The following is a 22,159-nucleotide window of genomic DNA, read 5'->3' as shown; positions in this document are numbered from 1 at the left end:
CTTATATAAGAGCATGCAGGCTCCAGACTGATATTCAATTATATGTTATTAGAATATTTTTAAAATCCAATGCTTGTACTAATCTGGATTCCCTCTGTGTTAGTCGGGTTTCTCTGTGCAAGCTAGAAGGGAAGTGAATCTCGTTCCCTGGGTCAGCCATGCTGTAGAAGACTATCACTAAGCTTTAACCTTTGCATGTCCAGTACACTGCTTCCAACCTGCAACTCTTCTGGGTCTGGACGTTTCACCCTACACAGCGCAGTCAGTGGTGGGAATATTCTCCTCGCAACAAGTGTAATGATATGTTTGGTAAATATTGGCGTTATAAAAGTTTGATTAAACAAAACAAATCTTTCATCTCTTATAATAATGTTAAACACAATAGAATGCCATTCCACGTCTGGTCTTGTCTTCATAGGCTGTGAGTGCTAGATATGAGAGGTTTTATGATCACTCTGAAGTACCTTAAATGTTATATATCTAACAGTGTGATGGTTAGGAGTCAATGAATGTTCTGGCCTGATTTAAGATATGTGATATTTCTCTGCCCTGTGACATGACTGATATCAAAGGTGTGGCTCCGACACACTGAACTTTATGCATAAAGCTTGTTTCAGTCAGGAGCCCAGTTGAAGTTCAGTTGTATTATACAAATGTCAACATCTCAAATACATGTAGAGTAAGCTTTGCAAACCCACTGGGAACGCAAAGGAAAAGCGTCCCTAATGCCATACATTGGGCCTCATTATAAGGTTGCCGGTCCGGAAACAATGGTACTGGTAAGCTTTCCAGTAATGTTGTTTCCGGACTGGCAAACTACGAATTCTGCGAGCGGGTGACTTTTCGCCCACCAGGTCAGACCTGGCGGGCTACTGGCACCCGCTTGCAGACCTTGACCATTCATGATTGGTGCTGGTGCATCTGTCCACCCCACTCCCATTGTGTCCAAGACCTCTATGATGGTCTTCAATGCAGGTACAAAGCTGAAGCAGTGTCGATGGGAGATTGACAGTATTTTGAATTTCCAATCCTCTGAAATGATCTATCTTGGGTATTATATGAGCAATGCCTCGTCTATTAAACTTTGGTGCGATAGACTTAACCTGAAAGCAAGACCACTATTGAGCCAACTAAAGGTGATTTTTTCTAAGTACTGCAAATTCTCCTTGGTCCCGTTGCTGGAATTTTTTAATCTTAAGGTAGAAGCTGGACTCTTATATGCTCTTGATATATGTTTGTTTAATCTTAATAAGGATCTCGATATCCTGCAGGGGTGTTTATTGAAATCCGCACTGCACCTCTCCTTATGTATTCCAAATTGTGTAATTAGACATGAGCTTGGCCTAATCTCACTGTCTTGTAGAGGGGAATGGCAAGCTTTATCTAATTATGCTAAAATTCTCGATCCTCCCAGGAATTCTCTATATCAGGAATTTTTCTAAATGTTACTGGGAAATAGTGTAGGCTCCTTCAAGCAAAACCATAGGAGGATGCAAGGTTTACTTGATGAACACGACCAGTGACTTTTGTTCCAGACCAGCATATGTAAAATAAAAAGCTATTTGAAAAGGACTGGATTTGCACAATCGAGGAACTCAGTAGATACAGCACCTACAGTGAATATGCGAAGCACACTCGGAAAAGAGATCTGCGTTGCATTTACTTAATAATGTTCCCGTGTAATTTTATTTCCACGTACTACATGCGTTTTAAACTTAATTATACAATCAAGAAAGGATCAGGCATTGGGAAAGTATAAAAGTTTATGAACAAGCAGCAAACTGTCGCTTCTCGACTTGTGCTGAACCCAACGAAACACTCAAGCACTTAGTGCTGGAATGCCCACAGTTTAGGGTCGTGAGAACAAATGTATTGAGATTTACTAATATTGAATTCGAGGATTCTCTTGAATGCCTATGGACCAGGATGATGCTGGGAAATTATAAACCTCTGATATTTGCACTGATCCAGTTACTGAAAGTCATTGAAGCAGAATTATTGATGAATGTAGCAATATAAAAAAATATATAACTAGCTCATTAGCATCATCTTGAGGTGTCCATATGTAACATGTGGGTCTATATGTAACATGCATTTGGTCCTAGGCCTTGAATCTTAACTATATTTGATCTCTCGGGCATTGAAATTATTGAAACCTGACTGTTGACTTTTTATAATTGTAAATAGCTTATGTACTTTTATTGAATTTTGGTTTGTCATGTGTAATTACGGTAGTTGTCATATAAGTTAAACATAGTTTATGTGAGTGTAGTAACTGGCATATACTATGTGGTATTGTTTATATTGACAGTGTATAACTTTTATTTATCGAAAGAACAAATGGAGTAATGATCTACATGGTGTTTATCTTTTTGCTTTGTGTGATTGTACATTTGTACCTTTTAGAAAAAATATAAGGGATAATAGTTTTCCATGTATTCCAACATATTATGTTGTTGATTATTTACTTGTGATATACTGAATATGTAAATTTCACATCATTCTGTTACAAGAGACCTGGCTACTAAATCCCATTGTCTGGGCAGGCTATCAAATACACCTGAATCCGGCACGGAAGCCCATAATAGGCAGACCTTCTGCCGGACTATTGGTGGCGTTAAAAGATGAACCGGGATCATCGTCAAGGCTGTGGGCCATGCCAAATACTCACATGCTGCTTGTAAGGGCAGTAATCAATGATGACATCTATGCCATCCTTAACATTTACTGGAATCCAGTAGCAGTCACAACTGAGTCTTTCTTTAATGATCTGAACAAACTATTTGACATGGTATCTGCAGATGGCAAGATTTCGTATTTTATCTTGGCGGGTGATCTGAATATGAATTGTCTTGCAACAGATGGGGCGCAAAAGAATAGAAAATTACAACAATGGAACACTATGATTTCTCATAGAAATTTGCATATGTTGAATGGAGCCTTTAAAGAAGACATTCCACCTGCACCAACATGGAAAAGAGGAAACTCTAAATCAATAATTGATTTCGTCTATGTGAATGGTGCTTTATGGCCATCATTGTGCTCCTTTTGTGTGGCTCCATCTGTAACAAGTGATCATAATATGTTGTGTGCCACTTGGAAAACCATGATAAATGCTATTGATGTGAAACATAGGTCATTGGAAGGTGGTTGCCTTGTGGTAAATAGTGGTAAAAACCGCCTATGATGGTCGCAGAATGCCTTGTGGCATTTTAATCAAATTTTATATGATTCCAATGCCTCATCCAATTGGCAAGCTTCAGATATAGGCCTTACATATAGTAATGCAATGCAATCGTATAGTCAACAAAACACAGCGAATATCAAAAAAGAAAGGCATATCCATGTCTTTGATACCACAGTATTTACTCGGAAGAGAATTTATCGTGCAGAAGTACGAAATTTGGCAAAACTTCCTCTGTCCATTAGACTGCCCCTTATTAAAAAAGTTTGCCTACATTATAATAACTGGGTTAAAAGTTACAGAGCCAATCTCTATCAAAAAGACGGAGTAATTATGCTGTCAACCTTAGCGAATAAAAACATCACAAAAATGTGGGCGATAATTAATCAAACCAATAATGCCCAACAATTAGATCTGCAGACATCGATAGTTGAGGCTCATCAATGGGTCGATTACTTCCAATCTGTATATGCTTTACCGCCAAATGCGATTTCGATATTAAAGACACGTGAGGCATTGAGGTTTTGGCTACACATTGATCACAAGGAAATAAAACATCTGATTATGACCTCAAGCAATTCATGTGCAGTGGGCCCGGATGGAATATCGAACTCCTTAATGAAAAAACACCCTGAAGTTTGGAGCTCAATTCTCTACAAAATATTTTCTGCAATAAACAAACATCAAAGATTACCTAAAACATGGACGGAAGCTATTACAGTTCCAATTTACAAAAAGGGTGATCGTCAATCACCAATGAGCTATCGCCCAATCTCTTTATTGGATGCTCCTGCGAAAATATTTTGTAGAATTATATTAAAGGAGCTCAATGAGTGGGTAGACCAAAAGAGTCTAAGAGACCGATTCCAGTCAGGATTTGTAAAGGGCATGGGCACAATACCAAACATCTTAGCACTCTCAATGATACAATCAGAGCAGGTTGATGGCGGATTCCCCTTATATTTGGGGTTCATTGATTTTAAATCTGCTTTTGATTACATTGATAGACATATGCTGATAACCAAGCTTAGATTACATCAGTGCCCAGTCTCCCTTGTAAATCTAGTGACACTGCTACACTCCACTACCACGATGCGTGTAAAACTAAATATGAATGGCAAATTATCACCAGCCATTCACACATACAGAGGAGTGAAGCAGGGTTGTGCTCTAGCCTCATTTCTATTTAACTTCTTTATTTTCGATCTGGGCCCTACACTAATGAACTGCGTAACAGATGCACCTCGCATAGGATCGCAAAAGGTTGCTTATTTATTATACGCAGATGATTTGGTACTATTGTCCCGTACTCCCATAGGTTTACAGAACATGTTAATTCAATTAGGGTCATATGCAACATCAAATAACCTTGTGATCAATACGACCAAATCTCAAATTTTGGTTTGCCACAATAAGATCACCAAAAAATATCATTTGGAATGGTCGTTACAAAACTGCATACTAAACATAGTTCCTGGATATAAATATCTTGGAGTTTATATTGAACATAAGAAAACCTTGAGTACTCTGACATCTGAAATTCGGGTGAAACTAAGCTCCCTGATATCTCAATCCAAAATTATGTTAAGAAGGTATGGGAAGTTTACAGTCAAACATATAGTACTATTCTATAAGACCAAAGTAATCCCAATTTTGCTCTATGGAGTTGAGGCCTTGGCACCACAAAATCGCAAATTCTGGGATAGCATAGAAGCTAGGTTTTGGAAAAAAGTTCTATCACTTTCCCCAGGAACTCCGCTTGCGATGCTGAGATTTGAACTAGGTTTGGTTTCCCTATATGCCCATGTAGTATGGAAGCAGTGTGCCCTTCTACGGAAAATGCTAGATGGCTTAGGGAAACCAACCTTTATAAATGCATTAGCTCTAAACCTATTAACTGCTAAAGCGGGTATGTCAAGGCTGTGGAAAAATCATACATTGAATGCAGCTGCTGATGCCTCTGTGTCAATAGAGCTTCTGCTGAATAACCCTGATCATGCCAAAAATAAAATTCATCAGGCAGATTGGATCTCAAACCTGGAAGTTTGTAACAATCTTAAAGACTTCAATCCTGAGGCTTTTGGCCACAAAAGGTATGGGGTAATAGCAGAATATTTGCTTAAATTCCCGTCGCATGCATGTAGACGGAAATATCTAAAATTTAGATTCAACCAATATGAAACAAACGAGATCTTGCTTAGAAGAAAGTTAATATCAAAGGAGCAGAATCATTGCCGTTATTGTAACATTGATGGACAATGTGAATCACTACAACATCTTATAATTGAATGCCCAATTTTAAATGATATTAGAGTGAAATGCTTCGGGGATAAATTGTTGGTACAAAATGGCACCAGTTCTGCACAAATATGGAATTGCTTGTTTTCTAATCCAAGATTGACTATACAGCTTGCAATTGTGCAATTTCTAAATATAATTTTCCCCGATCCGAATTCAACTTCAAACACTGCTCACACTAATTTAAAGTGAACGGTGAATGTTGACCCAAATGAGAATATGGAGGATCTTATCTGTTGATAATTTAATTACTTTGTGGTATTTTGTTTTGATTAGTTATAGTGCTCAAAAATGTGTTAATTAACTTTATCATGCTTTTTCCTTTATGTGTTTCACATTTGTCCTGACTGTGATGGGTTGTAAATATTGTTTTAACTATTTTTCTCTTTTTTACTTTTTGGTTTCTTCTCAAGATGAGGAATAATGTATGTATAACAGTGTATATAAAACATTTCAAAAGTTGGTTTACCAACTATGACAAATAAAAAAAAATAAAAAATATGTTAATTTTACTTGTTATGTCTTATATGAAAACTGACTGGAAGTGTTTTTAGATCTACTCAATGTGTATACATGTTAAAACTTTGTAAAGGTTTTTAACCAAACCATAAACAAATAAAAAAAAAAATGGGACTCAATGGGAATGGGGAGTAATATTTTCCGGCGCCTGGCAATGAGGAAATACCGGGATAGGAATTACCGGGACCGTCAGGGCTGTAATACCCCGGCAAGTCCCCATTGCTGGGCACCGGAAAAAAATTACTCCGGCGGCAGACGTGCCGGTATTTGCCGGAACGGCTACCGCCGAATTCATTGTGTATAAATAGTAAATCGGTCCATTTCACCCATGAAAATACACGTAACATCTATTTGTTAAGCAGACTTGATGTCTTTGGATAGCCAACCATGTTTTACACATATTGTGCTTGATTGCAGCTGTCGGAGCCTGCAGACCCGAATGGCGGGAGCTCGACGACGAGCTGATGAAGAACTGCGTGCTCTATGTGGATTCAAGGGAGGCTGCTTCTCTGGAGTCGGGGGATGTCCTGCTCTCAGGGGTGAAGTCTCATACATGTATTGATTTGGTTGAACATAAAAGGCACCTTAGGACCGTTATCTCCAGTACAACCACCCACAGCCTTTCAGCTTTGCCTCTGCATAATGTATTGTGGAAGAAAACTGTGAACCCTATAAGTCATTCCCATGGACATACTGTCCCGAGGTATAGTGCAATCCCCACAGGCTACTTATACAACGCTGCATAGTCATTCAGATGTACTGTGCAAGGTGCCTAAAATTGGGGCACGGGTGACTCTGCCCACAGTAAAAGATGGGACACACCTAACATAGACAGTTGCGCACATAAATAGGTTTTAGTAACCAATAAATTGCGCTTAACTGATTTCCATTTTAGACAGGAAAAGTGCAGTTTGTTTTATTTTATTTTTAAAAAGCAAACAGGCTACCAGAGAATACCTTCATTAGGTTATTGAATATTTTGTGCCATTTTTATGATTGCTTTGTTGCGTCATTAAGCGTCACTGAATCATAATCAGCATCCTTCTCCTGTCTTTCTCAAATGAATGAAATCCTATTAGCACCCAGGGCAAGGGGGAGCAACCAATCAGGTTGCTCGGATCGTGGGCTGAATTCCACGATCCAAGCCTGCGTTCCGAGCAACCCGCCAGCTGCTTCCCCCACCCCACCATCTTCCCCCACCCTCCCTTCTCGTCCCCTTTGTTTACAGTTCAGTGGTGACGCCCCCGCCACCGCAGCCCCTCTGACTGCCAGTTTGCCACCATGGAAATGGAAAAGGATCTCAGTTTGGAGCCCCATCTTCCAGCTTCATGGTGGCCATCTTAATTCCGATTTTTGTATGAATGAATGGGACGCCACATGGCCCGGGCTGTTACCATCCGTTTCAGCCTGTGGAACGTGTGCTTATGGTTTAATTACTTGACTAGGATCAGTTGGTTTCGAGGATGCGGAGGTCATAATTAGAACCCTTACCTTTTGATGACAAAAATTGATTAAATTGTTATGAAGTATGAAAGTCTAACACGATTCAAAGGAAGGATGTACAGTTGGAAAGGAAATGGCGGAAGATTGGAAGGATGCAAAGACAGGTAAAAGCCATACATAGAAGATAGAAGGAAAGTTGGCAAAAAATAGCATGATAGGATGAAAAGATAGGAAAAGAGGGATGATACATGAAAGTAATGAGAGAAGGCTAAACAGATGAGAAGGAAGGGAGGAAGGATGGGAATTATGGGAGGCTAAGGGATGATGGAAGGATAGTTCAGAAGGATGTAGGATGGGAAAGGTGACAAAAGAGATGGGCTGGGAAGATAGATAGGAAGGACAGAATGATAAATGAGGTAGGATAGGTAGAAAGAATTGAAGAACAGATAGATGGGAAGGAAAGGTAGTTAGGAATTATGCAAGGATAAAGAGATGGTGGAAGGATAGAAAGGCCGGGTGAAAAGATAGATAAAAATGAAGGATGGGGTGGGTAGGAAGGGAAGGCTTAGAAAGACATTAAGGGGCCGTAGTTGGAAGGACAGTAAAGGTACATAGATAGGATGGGAGAATACGTGGTAAGGATGGGAGATATCTCAAATGCTACATATGACACAATACGATAGTTATAGCTCCAAGTGTTTTATTTCTTTGTCAGCATGTTTGATGATTGGTAAGGGTCCTCCTCAGCATGCTGCATGATGTTTTCTCCTTGAGTTCAATGGTATAGTCTCTTGGTTCAAGCAATAGTCTCTAAGCAATAGTCTCTAGACTCCAGTAAAGTCTATGGTTCAAGCAAAGAGGCGGTGGGTTCCAAGAACAGTCTCTAGTTTCCAACAATAGTCTCTGGGTTTCTCCTTCAGTAAATTCTGTTCTCCTGATTTTCATCCTCGTCTCCAAGGGGAGCCCTTTATCTTGCTTTCCAGGCCCTGTGTGTGCAAATCGAAAAGAGTGGCACAAAGTTTCTCGTGTTGCTGCATGAACCTACCACAAATTGAACAAAATGCAGTGTGAAGTTTCTCGTGCCACAATGTGAAACTAGTAAGCATCTAAAATAAGACAACATTAAGTTTCTTATGCCGCTGCACGAAACTACTATGGATCTAGAAAGTCCTTCATAAAGTTTCTTGTTCCACTGCATAAAACTACCATGGATCGAAAAAGACCTGTGCAATGTTTCTCATGTTGTTGTGCGAACCTATCAGGAATCAAAAAACCTTTTAAAGTTTCTCGTGGCACTGCGTGAAACTAGCACGCTTCGTGAAAACCCACAAAAAGTGTCTTTTGTCGGTGCACAAAACTAGCACGGATAAAAATAATACCTGTGCTAAATTTCCTATCACGCTACACCAAACTAACCTGAGAACGAAACACCACGCTCTGTGCGAAACTGCACAAAACCGGGTGAAATTTCAGTGTCAATGGAAACGTATTTGTCCAGATTCTGCACTATTTGCTTCACGGGGAAAAATGTGCTCACCCATACTCAATACTCCAGCCAATAGCTTACCTACTGATCTGATTTTATAGTGTTTACCCCATAGCCTTATTTCTGCTTACTCCACCTCTTTCTCTGCCTCAGCATTATCTTTGTTTTCTGCACTGCCTTACCCTATTGATTAGAAATGTTGAGATCATTAAAAGATATCCTCCAAATCCTAGCTTGCATGTGATGGTGCCCGGTGTGCACGTCCTGACCTAAAACTGCTTCCAAATATATATCCCTGCCAAAACATGTTGACGTTGCACGTGGCTGCATGTTATTCTAGTTTGTACCTGGCAGGACATTCTAGGAATTTTCCTAAATTTCTCCTTGGGATTTCACTCCATCTGGCGTATCAGCTCTGCTTCTGATCTTAATGCTCTGTGCACATATCATTTACTAGGAACATAGACAAAGGCATTGAAAAGCCTGCTCCCTGGTACTGATCCTTGGGGCACTTCAGCTGTCTCCTCTTTTCCTAGAGTGGACTTAATTTACCCTGTCTCATCAATTGCTTTGCCAATTTCTTACCTATTTCTGATTTATCTATGACTTTTTTAAATTAACAAATCTTATCAATGACCTGTTAGACATGTTCTCAGTGTTACTCTAATAATTTCCATTTTGGTGTTGGTCAGTCTTGATAGAATAGTAAAGTCAAGTTATTCGCTGTGAAATCCACAGTTCCATAGATTTGACAGTTTTACGTTTTTCGGGGGGAAATTAGGGGTGGAGTGACTGAAGAGTTTAAACTTTAAATGATGAGCGTATCAATAATATCCTCCGCTCATTTCAGGGATAGTGTGTGCTCTGTATGCATATAACTGCGTTGCCCACTTCAAAGCTGCAGTTCTGAACCTATCCACACTCACACTGGAAACTGTGCTTTTGTTTTCACAGGTAGAGATTTTTGCAGAGCTGGGTGAAGTGGTGAAGGGAACCAAACCTGCTCTCACAGAGAAAACAACAGTGTTCAAGTCTGTGGGTAAGTGCGACGCACATCTGTGTGTAGGCCCGATATGTTTGGCTTTTTTACATTGACTGCCTTTCATTCATATGATGATCTGCTAGTGCCCTGTAAAGACGGGCAGCCGTTTTTCCATCACACCACATGCCATATTGAAAGGTGCTAGGATTGGAAGTGCAAGCATGAGCAAACAATTGTTTGCTTTTACTTTGTATGCAAATGGATGTTTTAAATGACATTTTTATTTGTTCAAATATTTAAAAACAAGGTCATCTTAAGGTGGTTTGGGCACTTTATTTCATGACTATTGCAAGAGTTACATTATTATTGGAGGTTAGACTCATGGAATTAAAAGTGGAGGGTGTCAAACAAGCATGCATATTATCCTATCTATTATGTAATTTATAATTAGCAGAGCGTCTGCTAGGATTAACAAAACAAAGACCACTAGAATTGGGCTATAATCCGCATATCTAATTGTTAAAATATGCTGATGACATTATGTTATTAGATACTACTAGTATTGCTCTATAAAGAATACTGAATTCAATAGAGGAATGTGAGAAGGGGAGTGGGTCAGACCGAAATCACATGAAAACAAAAATAATATGATCTGTGCAGAAGCTTATAAGAAACCACACTGGCAGCTTAATAGCTATAATTTAGACATTTTTCATAATTCTAACTATTAATGAATAATTGATATCATGGTGGATAGTCACATATTGAAAAATAAAAAACAGATGGCAGCAATGAGGAATTTGGATACACATTATGGGGGATAGTCGCTTAAATCTCTCATTAGAGGTCAAGTAGAAGCTAGTAGATTGTTTGGGCAGCTCATAGTCCAAAATGACATGAGGCTCTGGGGCTTCAGAGTAATTCGCCAGTAGCAGCAAGTTCTATAGAACTAGGATTACCCTCCTTGTCCAATATTGCACATACAAGGTACTTTTAATATTTGGGAAAAATTTGGTCTGAGAACGATAACAAATTAATGCTAATTTGAAAAGAACTGATTTTCTCAGACAGCTGTGAGGAAGGATGCTAGTTTGAGAAGAATGGAAGGTGGCCTTGGAGCTTTTTGTAATAATTTAGGATTCAAAAGGTATAATTAATTTAAGCTGGAATTTAGAAGGTTAATGCTCTGTAAAGATGGTGACACTGACTGTAATAACCTAAGGAACAAAAGCTCATGAATTAAATAACTGAAAAATGATACCTGAGTTTAGTAAACAACACAATAAAGAACCATTCTGGAGATCGTATCCATGTCCCAACTCGAGAAAATAATGTATAAAGTGGACTTTAAACCAAATACCAACTGGGAAGATTGTAGCTGCAAAGAATAAAATTCCATGAGAGAAACAGAATTATGGTCTGTCTCCAAGCTGGGACAATTGAATCTTCTGACTATTTGATTTGTTTGTGTAAATGGTTGTTTATTTGCATTTTATTAATTGGTCACTGTTTTCTTCGAGGAATTGAATGTGTTAAAAGTAAAATATCTGGAGAGGATCTCTAGTCCTTATTCAAGGAAGGAAAATCGATATACATATGTTTGCCTGTGTATACATATGTATATCTTTTGCGCAGCTCCTGGGGTCGAGAGCAGCTCGCCGGGCAGACCAGCTGCAGGATTGAAATCCTGCTGGCCCATCTGGGCCACAAGTGAGATTTTGTTTTGTTTTAATTTGTTTTACCTTGTTCGCGCTCCGAGCGCGTGGTTGTGTTTCTCCCTCCCCCCTCCGTTGCAGCCTCTTCCTGGTGCCCTCCTCCAGCCCGCCTCCCTGAAAGCCCCCCCCTCTGATTGGCTCCATCGCGTGTCCCTCTGGACAACCCGACGGCTGCTCTCCCCGCTTGCCTCTTTACGCAGCTCCTGGGGTCGAGAGCAGCTCGCCAGACAGACCAGCTGCAGGATTGAAATCCTGCCGGTCCATCTGGGCCACAAGTGAGATTTTGTTTTGTTTGAATTTGTTTAACCTTGTTTGCGCTCCGAGGGCGTGGTTGTGTTTCTCCCTGCCCCCTCCCCTTGCAGCCTCTTCCTGGTGCCCTCCTCCAGCCCGCCTCCCTGCCCGCCCCCACCCGTCTGATTGGCTCCATCGCGTATCCCTCTGGACTACCCGGCGGCTGCTCTCCCCGCTCGCCTCTTTGCGCAGCTCCTGGGGTCGAGAGCAGCTCGCCGGGCAGACCAGCTGCAGGATTGAAATCCTGCCGGTCCATCTGGTCCACAAGTGAGATTTTGTTTTGTTTAATTTGTTTTACCTTGTTCGCGCTCCGAGCGCGTGGTTGTGTTTCTCCCTGCCCCCTCCCCTTGCAGCCTCTTCCTGGTGCCCTCCTCCAGCCCGCCTCCCTGCCTGCCCCCCTCTCTGATTGGCTCCATCGCGTGTCCCTCTGGACTACCCGGCGGCTGCTCTCCCCGCTCGCCTCTTTGCGCAGCTCCTGGGGTCGAGAGCAGCTCGCCTGGCAGACCAGCTGCAGGATTGAAATCCTGCCGGTCCATCTGGGCCACAAGTGAGATTTTGTTTTGTTTAATTTGTTTTACCTTGTTCGCATTCTGAGCGCGTGGTTGTGTTTCTCCCTCCCCCCTCCCCTTGCAGCCTCTTCCTGGTGCCCTCCTCCAGCCCGCCTCCCTACCCGTCCGCCCACCCCCCCCTTAGCCACCGACCCTCCTGGGCAGCCCCACTGCCCGGCAGCCCCCACAGCTAAGGGCCCCTCAGGCAAAGAGCGGCTCCTACAGCTGCGGCTCCCACTGTGTCTGCAGGTGTCCGCAGGGGACGCTTGGCGCTGGTCCACTTTGTTAGCTCCACCTGTTCCCTCTGCCCGCCGCACCTACACCTGTTCACTTCAGTCGCATGGTGCCCTGAATTCACTTTGCCCTGCAATTAGTGGTAAACTAGGAACTTTCTCTCCCCTCGCAGGATTCTCAAACTTAGGTGGCCTCTCCACTGGGTAACTGTTATGCATTAATGTATTCACTGTGTTCTGCATTTGTGGTAAACTAGGGCTTGTCGCTCTCTTCCTGTCTGCTTCTGCTTGTCCTGCCCCCCCCCCTCCCTCCTATCCCATGGTGCTCTCTATCTCTCCTATCTTTTCTAACTTCTTCTCCATTGACTATCCTGCTCTCCTCACTAAATCTGGTAGGAAAAAGTTAAAAAAAGGACATCCTGGTCTCCAACCCAGGCCTCCCTATCGCTGACACCTACTCCAATGCCTCATCTAAGGAAACTCTCACTGACATCCTCTTTTTCGTGCCTTCACAAGACCTATGGACCCCTCATATGGTCTCTGTGCTCTCTCCTTTCTCATCTTCTCCCATTAATGGCGGCACCCGTTGGGATGTCCTCTTGGCCTCCTTCCACTCCTCTAAGGCCATCATTAATATCTACGCTAATGGGACCGTCTTGGTCCAAGGCCCTCAGGCCAACCTTCACCTCTTTGATAGACACTTCCCGCGCCTCATCAACTTCCTTTCCTCTCCTGCTGTCCCCCCTCCTCTGTCCTCGGCTACCTTGCCTCTACCCTCCCTCCCTACCCCCTCCCTTGCTCCTTCTTCACCTCCGCAGGGCGTACCTCTGATCTGTACCCCTCCCCGGAGGTCCTTTAAAGATGGCAACCTTCTCCACATTGCCACTCTTAACTCTCGCTCTGCCGTCAAACATTCCTCTGATATCTGCCGCCTTCTTGAGGAACTGGACCTTGACGTACTCAGTCTCACTGAGACATGGTTCACGGCCAGCTCTGTCACCAGCTTTGACACACTCCTACCTGACGGCTATAAGATCCTCTCCGTTCCCAGGCTCTGCCGTGCTGGGGGGGTGTGGCCCTTATCTTCCCTGAGTGGATTCCTGCCACTGCTATTCCCACGCAGACCTACTCCTCTTTTGAATGTCTTGTCTGCCGACTCTCTCTCTCTCCTAGCCATTCCCTTACCATGGCTACTATCTATCGGCCACCTGGTCAAATTTCCTCCTTCCTCTCCGAGTGGGCGGACCTCTCCTCCTGACTCCTGTCCTCAACCACTCAACTCCTCATTCTTGGAGACTTCAACATCCACCTGGATGCCTCCTGTCCCCCCTCTGGACTCTTTCGCGACCTCTGCGACTCCCTCTCACTCTCTATTCTCCCATCTGGGCCGACCCACTCTGCAGGGCACACTCTAGATGCCCTGATCTCTTCTGACCTTCCCCTCTCTGTCCCTCTCTCCACTCCTCTCTCCTGGAGTGATCACTTTCTCCTTTCTTCCCCCCTCACCCTCCCTACCCCACAGGCAAAGCCACCCTCATCACTGCCACCTTCCTTCTCGGTCATCCGACCCATGAAGCGTGTGTCAGTTGAGGCTTTCGCTGCCACCTTCTCGCCCCCTCTTCCCCCCTCGGCTGACTCCCATCCTGACACAGCCCTCTCCTCTCTCCACTCTGCTATATCTGATACTCTTGATATCCTTGCCCCTGTCATGAGAATCCGCCTGAAGCCCAAAGCCAAATGCAACTCCTGGTATGACTCAGATCTCGTCACCCTTAAACGCAAGTGCAGGGTAGCAGAGAGGAAATGGCGTTCTTCATGTTCATCCTCTGACCAACTGGCCTGTCGTCTGCTCCAAAGGCAATACCGGCTCTCCGTTCTCACCAAGAAGAGAGCCCTTATCCAAGCCCGCATCACTGCGGCATCTAACAATTCGGCCGAACTCTTTAAAATCTGCAAGGAGCTGGCCAACCGTGCTGCAGTTTCTACCTCTCCTGTCCCCTCCCAAGCCCTCTGTACGGCACTGGCCTCCCACTTCATTTCAAAAACTCAGGACATCCTGTCCTCACTCTCCTCCCATCACCTCCCCCCCTCTATTCCCTGCCCGACCTCTGGCCCTTCTGCAGCCACCCCTCCTCTCCCCTTCTCTGCCTTTCCCCTTTTTCCTGCTGACAAGGTTTCGAGACAAGTCCGATCTGTGAAAGTCTCGTCAAAACAGGTCCACCCCTGTTCCTCCAAAACTATCAAGGACCACATCGACTCCTTGGCTCCTGCCCTTGCTGACTTCTGCAACCACTCCTTCGCCTCTGGAGTCTTCCCATCCCCTCTCAAGCACTCCCTTGTGCACCCCCTTCTTAAGAAACCCTCTTCCGACCCTTCCTGCCCAGCTAACTATCGCCCAATCTCTATCGCTCCCTTCCTGGGCAAGCTCCTGGAGAAACTGGCCATCTCCCAGCTTAATCTCCATGCTGAATCTGTTGGTAGCATTCATGACCATCAGTCTGGCTTCAGAGCCGCTAGAAGCACAGAAACTGCTCTCCTGAACATCCGTGAGGATCTACTCTCGAACCTTGACTCTAACATTCCATGTGTTCTCATTTTGCTTGATCTCTCTTCTGCCTTTGATACTGTCAACCATACTATCCTGCTCAACCGTCTCCGTGATAACCTGGGTATCACTGGTCAGGCTCTGGCTTGGCTGACCTCTTTCCTCTCAAATCAACCCTCCCAGGTACAACTGGGGTCTTTCCTCTCTGACATCTTTTTCTCTACCTGTGGTGTCCCCCAGGGTTCTAACCTCTCTCCCTGGCTGTTCAACTAGTATCTGGCACTTCTTGCAATCCGCATCTCTGCTCTCTGCCCCAACTTTCAGTGCTATGCGGATGATACCCATTTTCAGGCTACCCTCGGCCTCCTCTTCTCCTTCCCTCATCTCTGACTGTCTTTTCTGCTATCCAGGAATGGTGTGCCGCCAACGACCTCTGCCTTAATGCCAGTAAGACTGAGATTCTACTCATCGACACACCCACTCCTTCCTTCCCTGCAGCTCACTGGCCGGCCTCACTTGGCCCTCTTCCTGCTCCTACCTGCAAGGCAAAAAACCTTGGGGTCATCTTCGACTCCACACTCTCCTTCTCTCCTCACATTTCTGACGTTTCTAAGAAGTCACACTACCAGCTGCACCTCCTCAGAGGTATCCTTCCTTTCCTCTCCTTCCCCCAGAAGCTCACTGTCTCCAGAGCCCTGGTTCTCTCGGAGCTGGACTACTGTAACAGCCTCTATCTAAATCTGCCTGCCTCTACTCTCCGCCCGCTGCAACTTATCCAGAACAGGACTGCGAGACTTGTCCTTGGCCTCAAGCCCAGGGACCGTATCTCTCCATGACTGAAATCGCTACACTGGCTCCCTGTGGCTGCGAGGATTAATTTCAAAGCCCTCTGCATTGTCCACAAGGCCTTCTGGGGCCTTGGGCCAAAATACCTTCAACTCTCTCTTCCTAAATATCTTCCTTCTCGAGCTCTTCGCTCATCCGCCTTCAACTCCCTCAGGGTCAGCCGCTTCTCCAAGCAACGAGTTGGGGGGAGATCTCTCTCCGCAGCAGGGGCCTCCCTCTGGAGCAGCCTTCCTGCCTCCCTGAAACTTGAGGAGAACCATCTCCGGTTCCGGAAGCACCTCAAAACCTTCCTCTTTGCTTCTGCTTTCTCTCCCTCTCTCCCCTGCTAAATCACTGAAACTGTACTAAATCAGCAACTGGGCCACTCACCAATCTCGGTCCTTGGCCCAGCCACTCTCCCCTGCACTGCCTCCCTGGCAACCCCTGCACTGCGGGACTGTCTCTGTATCCCTACAGCCCCCCTTCCCAGCACTTGTCTGCACTTATACTGCACTTGCCACCAGCTGGCCCTCATTATTTATCTTGTATTTTACTAATCACTTTGTACTGCACTTGCGCGATCTGAATGATACCTGGCCTAGTAGGATCGTTTGTCTGTCTCCCCTTGTTCCCCCCTCCCTGCCTCGTCGCGCCTTGAAACACTTGTGTATAGGCGCGTTACAAATGCCATATCATATCATATCATATCATATCATATAATTATGGAAATTATTTGAGGAAACTATAAAGGGGAAACATTCTATTGCATTTTTGAGGATAGTATTTGGTTTTGTGTTAAGATGGATATTATATATTGATGTATGTATTAATAGTTATATGAGGGTAATATGAGGTGTAATGGAATGAATATATAGGGATATATGGGTGAAGGCTTTGTAATCCAGTTGATACTTTTTGAATACAACTAATTTAAAACAGAAACTAAGGATGCAGGCATCTTTCAAATAAGATTTATTCAGAAATAATTTCATAAAATGATATAATATGGACTTCAGCATGAATCACTACAAATAAATCAAGTTAAAACAAGTGAAGGCATCCATTGGAGTTCAGCAAAAGGTGACCAAATTCATGCTAGAAATATTAATCCAAGATACAAAATATTAAATCTATTTTATATTTTGTGATTAAGTCCCCTACGTGAACTTGGGAATCCACATTGGGATGGTCAATAAGGCCAGGTGCAACCCCAAGCTGATGTATTCTGGGCCAGAAGGAGGTATATGTGGGATCCCTAGACCACCCTCAATGGGTCTCTGCATTAAGAAAAGGGGCATTCACAGCAAGGCTCACCCCTGTACAATCCTTAATGATATACAAAACCCTCAAAGGGATAGTCAGATGGGCCCTAATAACCCAATTGCTTTTACTAATATGCAAGACTACCAAGCGGGTAGCTGTGGGGCCCTCACACCCACACTTCACACCCACAGCACCCCTAACCATACTCGTGGCTGACACACAGAGAGGGAGATCCCCAAAGGTTTTAGAGAGACTCCTTCCAATAAGTTGAACACATTACAGAGCTATTCAACCTCCCTAGCCAGATGCAAATATCTAGCGTACAAAAGGAAAAAACATCCCCTTTAAGGTAACAGCATTCCAACAAAAAAACCCGGCGAACAAGGAAATACGTTCTTCTTCAGCACAGATGTCAGAAAAACATTTTCAGATTGTGACTCATAATCACACTCCCTGTGGAAGGCCTATGATAAGAAACCTGTTATTGAACAATGAACGAACCCCATACTCTCAACTTTGCAGTGATTACAAACTTGCACATTCCCTGCAATGAAGGGGTTCAAATGTAGCAGACAACTTTCCATGCCTACCAGAGAATGTCCTAACTCCAGATTCACATGCTGGGAGGGTGGAGGGACACATACTAAAGCAGGCAAGGACCGCTGGACTTCCAGTGGGGGGGAGACTCCATTCCTGTCCATGGACCTTCTGCAATCCAAGATGGTGCCAGGCTTCATTAACCCCAGGTGAGCCTTAGTGAATGTTCTGTGGAAACAAGTCCGGGGGCCTGTTGGTCTGCTTCTAGTGCTTTGCTATGCTATAGCACTTCAAGTCTGTGATAGAGAAGAAGGAACAAGATACTTCGCCCTTGTTTCCTGGAAGGAGGTAGGCTGTCCGGTTCAACATTCTGCGGTGTGCGTGAGTGATCACTGCTTTTTCTGGCCCCTGTCCAACGGGAGGGTGTTATAGCGCTTCTAGGTTCTGCAACTCAAACAGCCCACAGACTCTCAGAGTCCCGGTTCGAGCTACTGTATTTTTTGAAAGGTGGGTAGTGCCCCATGCTTATCTGGGAAGGTCCCTGACACAAGCTTCAGAAATAGTAAAGATGTCGTCCGTGCCTGCGTTGTGGCATTGTGGGAGGTTGGCATAGAGAGACTGGAAGCTGTTGACTTGGGGCTCTTTACGGTTCCATATATCCAGGCGAATCCAGCGCTGCTGTATATGGACAAACTTTACTCTGGGAAACACCCCTTCACGTGAAGCCGTGGTGGTTGGAGTAATGGGAGTGGGGCTGAGGGCACAGCCTAGGTCACGCAGCACCCAATATACTGAAGGAACCAAATAAAGTGCAATTGGGGGTCACCTGCAGGAGCAAATGATAAATGCATAAAAGCAAAGGGCATTTTGGGAACATACGAATGACCACGATTTCCTTTTTTGAAATATGTCTGTGATGTTGATTCAAGCATGAACGCCTTCTAGGCAAGAAGTGAAAACTGGGCTCTCTGCTCATGTTATTTGTCGCAACACAAACCCAAGCTGTAAAATGTCTGTGAACGACAAGCCATGCATACTTATTTGGGCAGTGCTTATTTATGGATGTGAGGCTTGGGCTGCTCCGCTCATGACTCCTCTTTTCCTTAAATGCTTCACAGAGCTTATAAATGAATCACTCAATGCCCCCTTGACTTCTACTAGTATCCTGGGGCACACCTCCCAACTAGGAACACCTATACAGGAGTAATTGTTTGGGCTGCTTGTGGGTGACAGAATTTGGAGACATGGGGCAGTGGCGTGGGGTGCTTTGGGCTGGAGCGACACTCTTTCAAGATGAATTATACTGGAGCGCAGCTCAGTCAAGTTCTTCGCCAATTCCTTCCCTGATACGACAGGACTAGGCAGAGTTGACAGGAACTGGAGTTCATGCTGCAATGCTCTTCTTGGACATCAGGAGGACATTGAATACGGTGACTGCATGTTTATTGTCTGCCAATGGCATGTCAATGACAAGGTTCAGTGGGAACTGCACAGGGTGAATTATCTGAACTGTGCTAATTACTGTGGGTTCGGGTCTTGGTGAAAGGGGATTTTAGGTTTCCACGAGTTTGCTGTAGAGCTTTGGGTCCAGGATTGCTTCAAATCTAGCTGTGTGATAAGCAAGGTGTGTGATGAGGTGCCATATTGTTTGGGACTTCACCTAGCAACCCTCGCACAGCACTCTTGTGGGTGGGGTGGATGTGTCTACAGATGATCACAGTAGTGTTGTTATCTGCAATGATATGGAAGCCATTTGGCATAATTGGAGCTAACAATGGCTGGGCTAATCAATATCAAGTTAACCACGAGCTATCCTTGTGTAAAGTCAAGGGTTGCACAGTGAGTGCATTTACTTTACCCATTGGGTGGCAAGTGTTACTGCTATTGGGACTCTACATTTCTTATCATTCTCATTGAGTTGTAAGCAGTTTACAGGGTACATCGTCCTTTCATCGACACCCGTTTTTACGATGGTTGTTTTACCGCCAATTTTTTTTGGGTGGTGGGAAATGGCATATAAAAGGTTGGGGGGCGGTAATAAAAAAAATAGGTAAAGGACGGGGCTGGGAACATTTCGAAAAGATTTTTCGTCAAAATTTCCGTCGAAAAACACCTGTCGTAAAAACGGGCGTCGATGAAAGGACATAGAACCCCTTACAGTACTACTGCTAAACCCTCATATCAATCAATCAAGATCAACTTTATTTGGCTGCACACCATAACAGCAAAACAAATCAATGCAAAACGGTATCAATAAAATCACATAAACAGTTCACTCAGTTTCCACATCATTAAACCCACACACGTTGCAAATACCAACTTTCACAATTAATAGAAAAACACAATGCATGGAATTCTGAGCAAAATAATAGATCGAGGGAGGTGTCTGAAAACAGACAAAGTAAACCAGCATCAAAGACTACGACACCCTTCTCAGATGAGACATCTGATGTCTACCGCTCTTTAGGAAAACGTTCCCTCTTTCTGAAAGCATTAAACAAAAACATTGAGACCACATTAAATAACCTGGCTGAGGAGCATCATTTCATTATTATAACAACATCTCTCGTGGTTTCAACTGCATCCAGGCTTAGCAATGGTGTAAGCCACGTGCGTCTCCAAGTTTCAAATAAGGGACAAGACAACTTCAAGGCATATCATCTCCCACTAAAGTCATACATGCTGGGTAAAAATACAGACGTTGCCTTCACCCAATGTTTGGGGGACAATATCCAGTCAGACTGTAGTAAACAGATTTTTTACATTTCCTACTGGGTAGTCTAAGCAGGGCTTCAGAGCCAAGTTAGGTTTAATTGTTAAATAACTTGCTGACAGTTGACCTATGTAACAGGTGTCTAATCTCGTTTCTAAAGCCAAATCATAAAATGTCCCCTTAAGAGCTGCTTTGGAGCGCGAGCGAATGCTAGATGGGTCAGACCACAAAGGCTCAAGATCAAGAGTCGCAAGCAATTGCTTGACATGTTTCAGCCACAGTAAGGCTATCCCACCATCCAGTGAGAAGACATCAACAAGACCCTCTCTATAGGGGGCAAGTTCATCCGAGGTGCCGTTCTGAATCCAGTAGAGCAAGGGATTAATCATAACCTCGTATTTAATTTCGATATGCACCAGGTACGAGGGCTACTGGTGCAGAGGGGGCGATACAGGGGAGACAGGGGAGACAGAGAAGACACTTCAGGAATGTGTGTTCAGTCGTCTGAAAAGGAACGCATGACACATGACCCCACAATTCTGCACCAAAAACTATTACCAGAATTACCTGGGTCCTATATACCATCAGAGCTGAGGAAATTGACCTTCCTCCAAAACAGGCTGAGAAGCCAGCTACCGCACCAGCTTGTCTAGCGGCTGTTAGGCTGCTCTTTTGAACCTGCTCGGCTCACTTCAAGTTTTTGGCAAACGTTATTCCCAGACTTTGAAAGCCATCCACAGATGTCAACAGGAGATTGTTCAAATAAAATGTAGGCTGCACATGTGTATTTGCTAGGGTGAGGATATAGAACGTATGCATGCTATGTACTGCGTATCGACTATTAGAGAGGCACATTGATGTGACTACCTAGCAGCCTGAGGCAATACCAGGCGAGCATGAATAAATGGCTGAGTGATGCACAGCAAGAGAGTGAGAGAGAGACACATAGTCAAATGGCTGCTTGGTGCGTTGCAGGAGAGCAATCCAAAATGGCTGCTTGACCCACTGCAAGAGGATGCATGTCTACGTTTCAACATGGTGCACCAGAGGAAGGAGTACAAATCAGGGTGCATTTGCTTTCTGTAGCATTCACTTCCCGTTCAATGTGACTCCCAGTTTATCTGCTGACTTTGTGTGATCCTGATCTCATTTTTGTGAGTGAGGTCTTTTTAACCTCGCTCGATTACTTAACTCATTTTGTGTTGCTGGCACTGGAAAGTCCTTAAAAAGCTAGCAGTGCAGGGGGACTCAGCACCCCTTTAGTGTCTATGGCATGGCACAATTGACTGTCTTATGGACAGTAGTACAGGGGAACCTTTCATTTGATTTTCTGGGCATGTTTCCCATACTCTATGCAGCCCAGACAGGGTGTAGTGGCAGTGGTAACTCATTTTTACACTTTTTAGTTGCACTTATGTGAACCTGTTATGTTTTACCACTATATTAGCCAAAATGGCCCTATCTTTTTCGTATCGTCTCACTGTCTTTGTTGATCGTCTTTCTCCCTGGTAAGGGTAGGAATTGGGCATATATGGTTAGGAAGCAGCTGCTAGGAAGCAGCGTTTATGTGTCTGGAA

General features: G+C 44.0%; 1 protein-coding gene across 1 annotated transcript in view; it reads left to right on the top strand.

Annotated features, from left to right (window-relative positions):
• Positions 1-22,159, top strand: part of CRYM (crystallin mu) — a 358,261-nt gene that overhangs the window by 279,434 nt on the left and 56,668 nt on the right. Inside the window, exons 6-7 of the mRNA XM_069647676.1 lie at positions 6,419-6,540; positions 9,885-9,969. Of these exons, the coding sequence (XP_069503777.1) occupies positions 6,419-6,540; positions 9,885-9,969 (207 nt within the window). The remainder of the gene's footprint in view (positions 1-6,418; positions 6,541-9,884; positions 9,970-22,159) is intronic.

Source organism: Ambystoma mexicanum, chromosome 2q (assembly GCF_040938575.1).
Source record: "Ambystoma mexicanum isolate Mex_15411 chromosome 2q, UKY_AmexF1_1, whole genome shotgun sequence".
NCBI classification, from domain to species: Eukaryota; Metazoa; Chordata; class Amphibia; order Caudata; family Ambystomatidae; genus Ambystoma; species Ambystoma mexicanum.
This window is presented reverse-complemented; position numbering and strand designations above follow the sequence as displayed.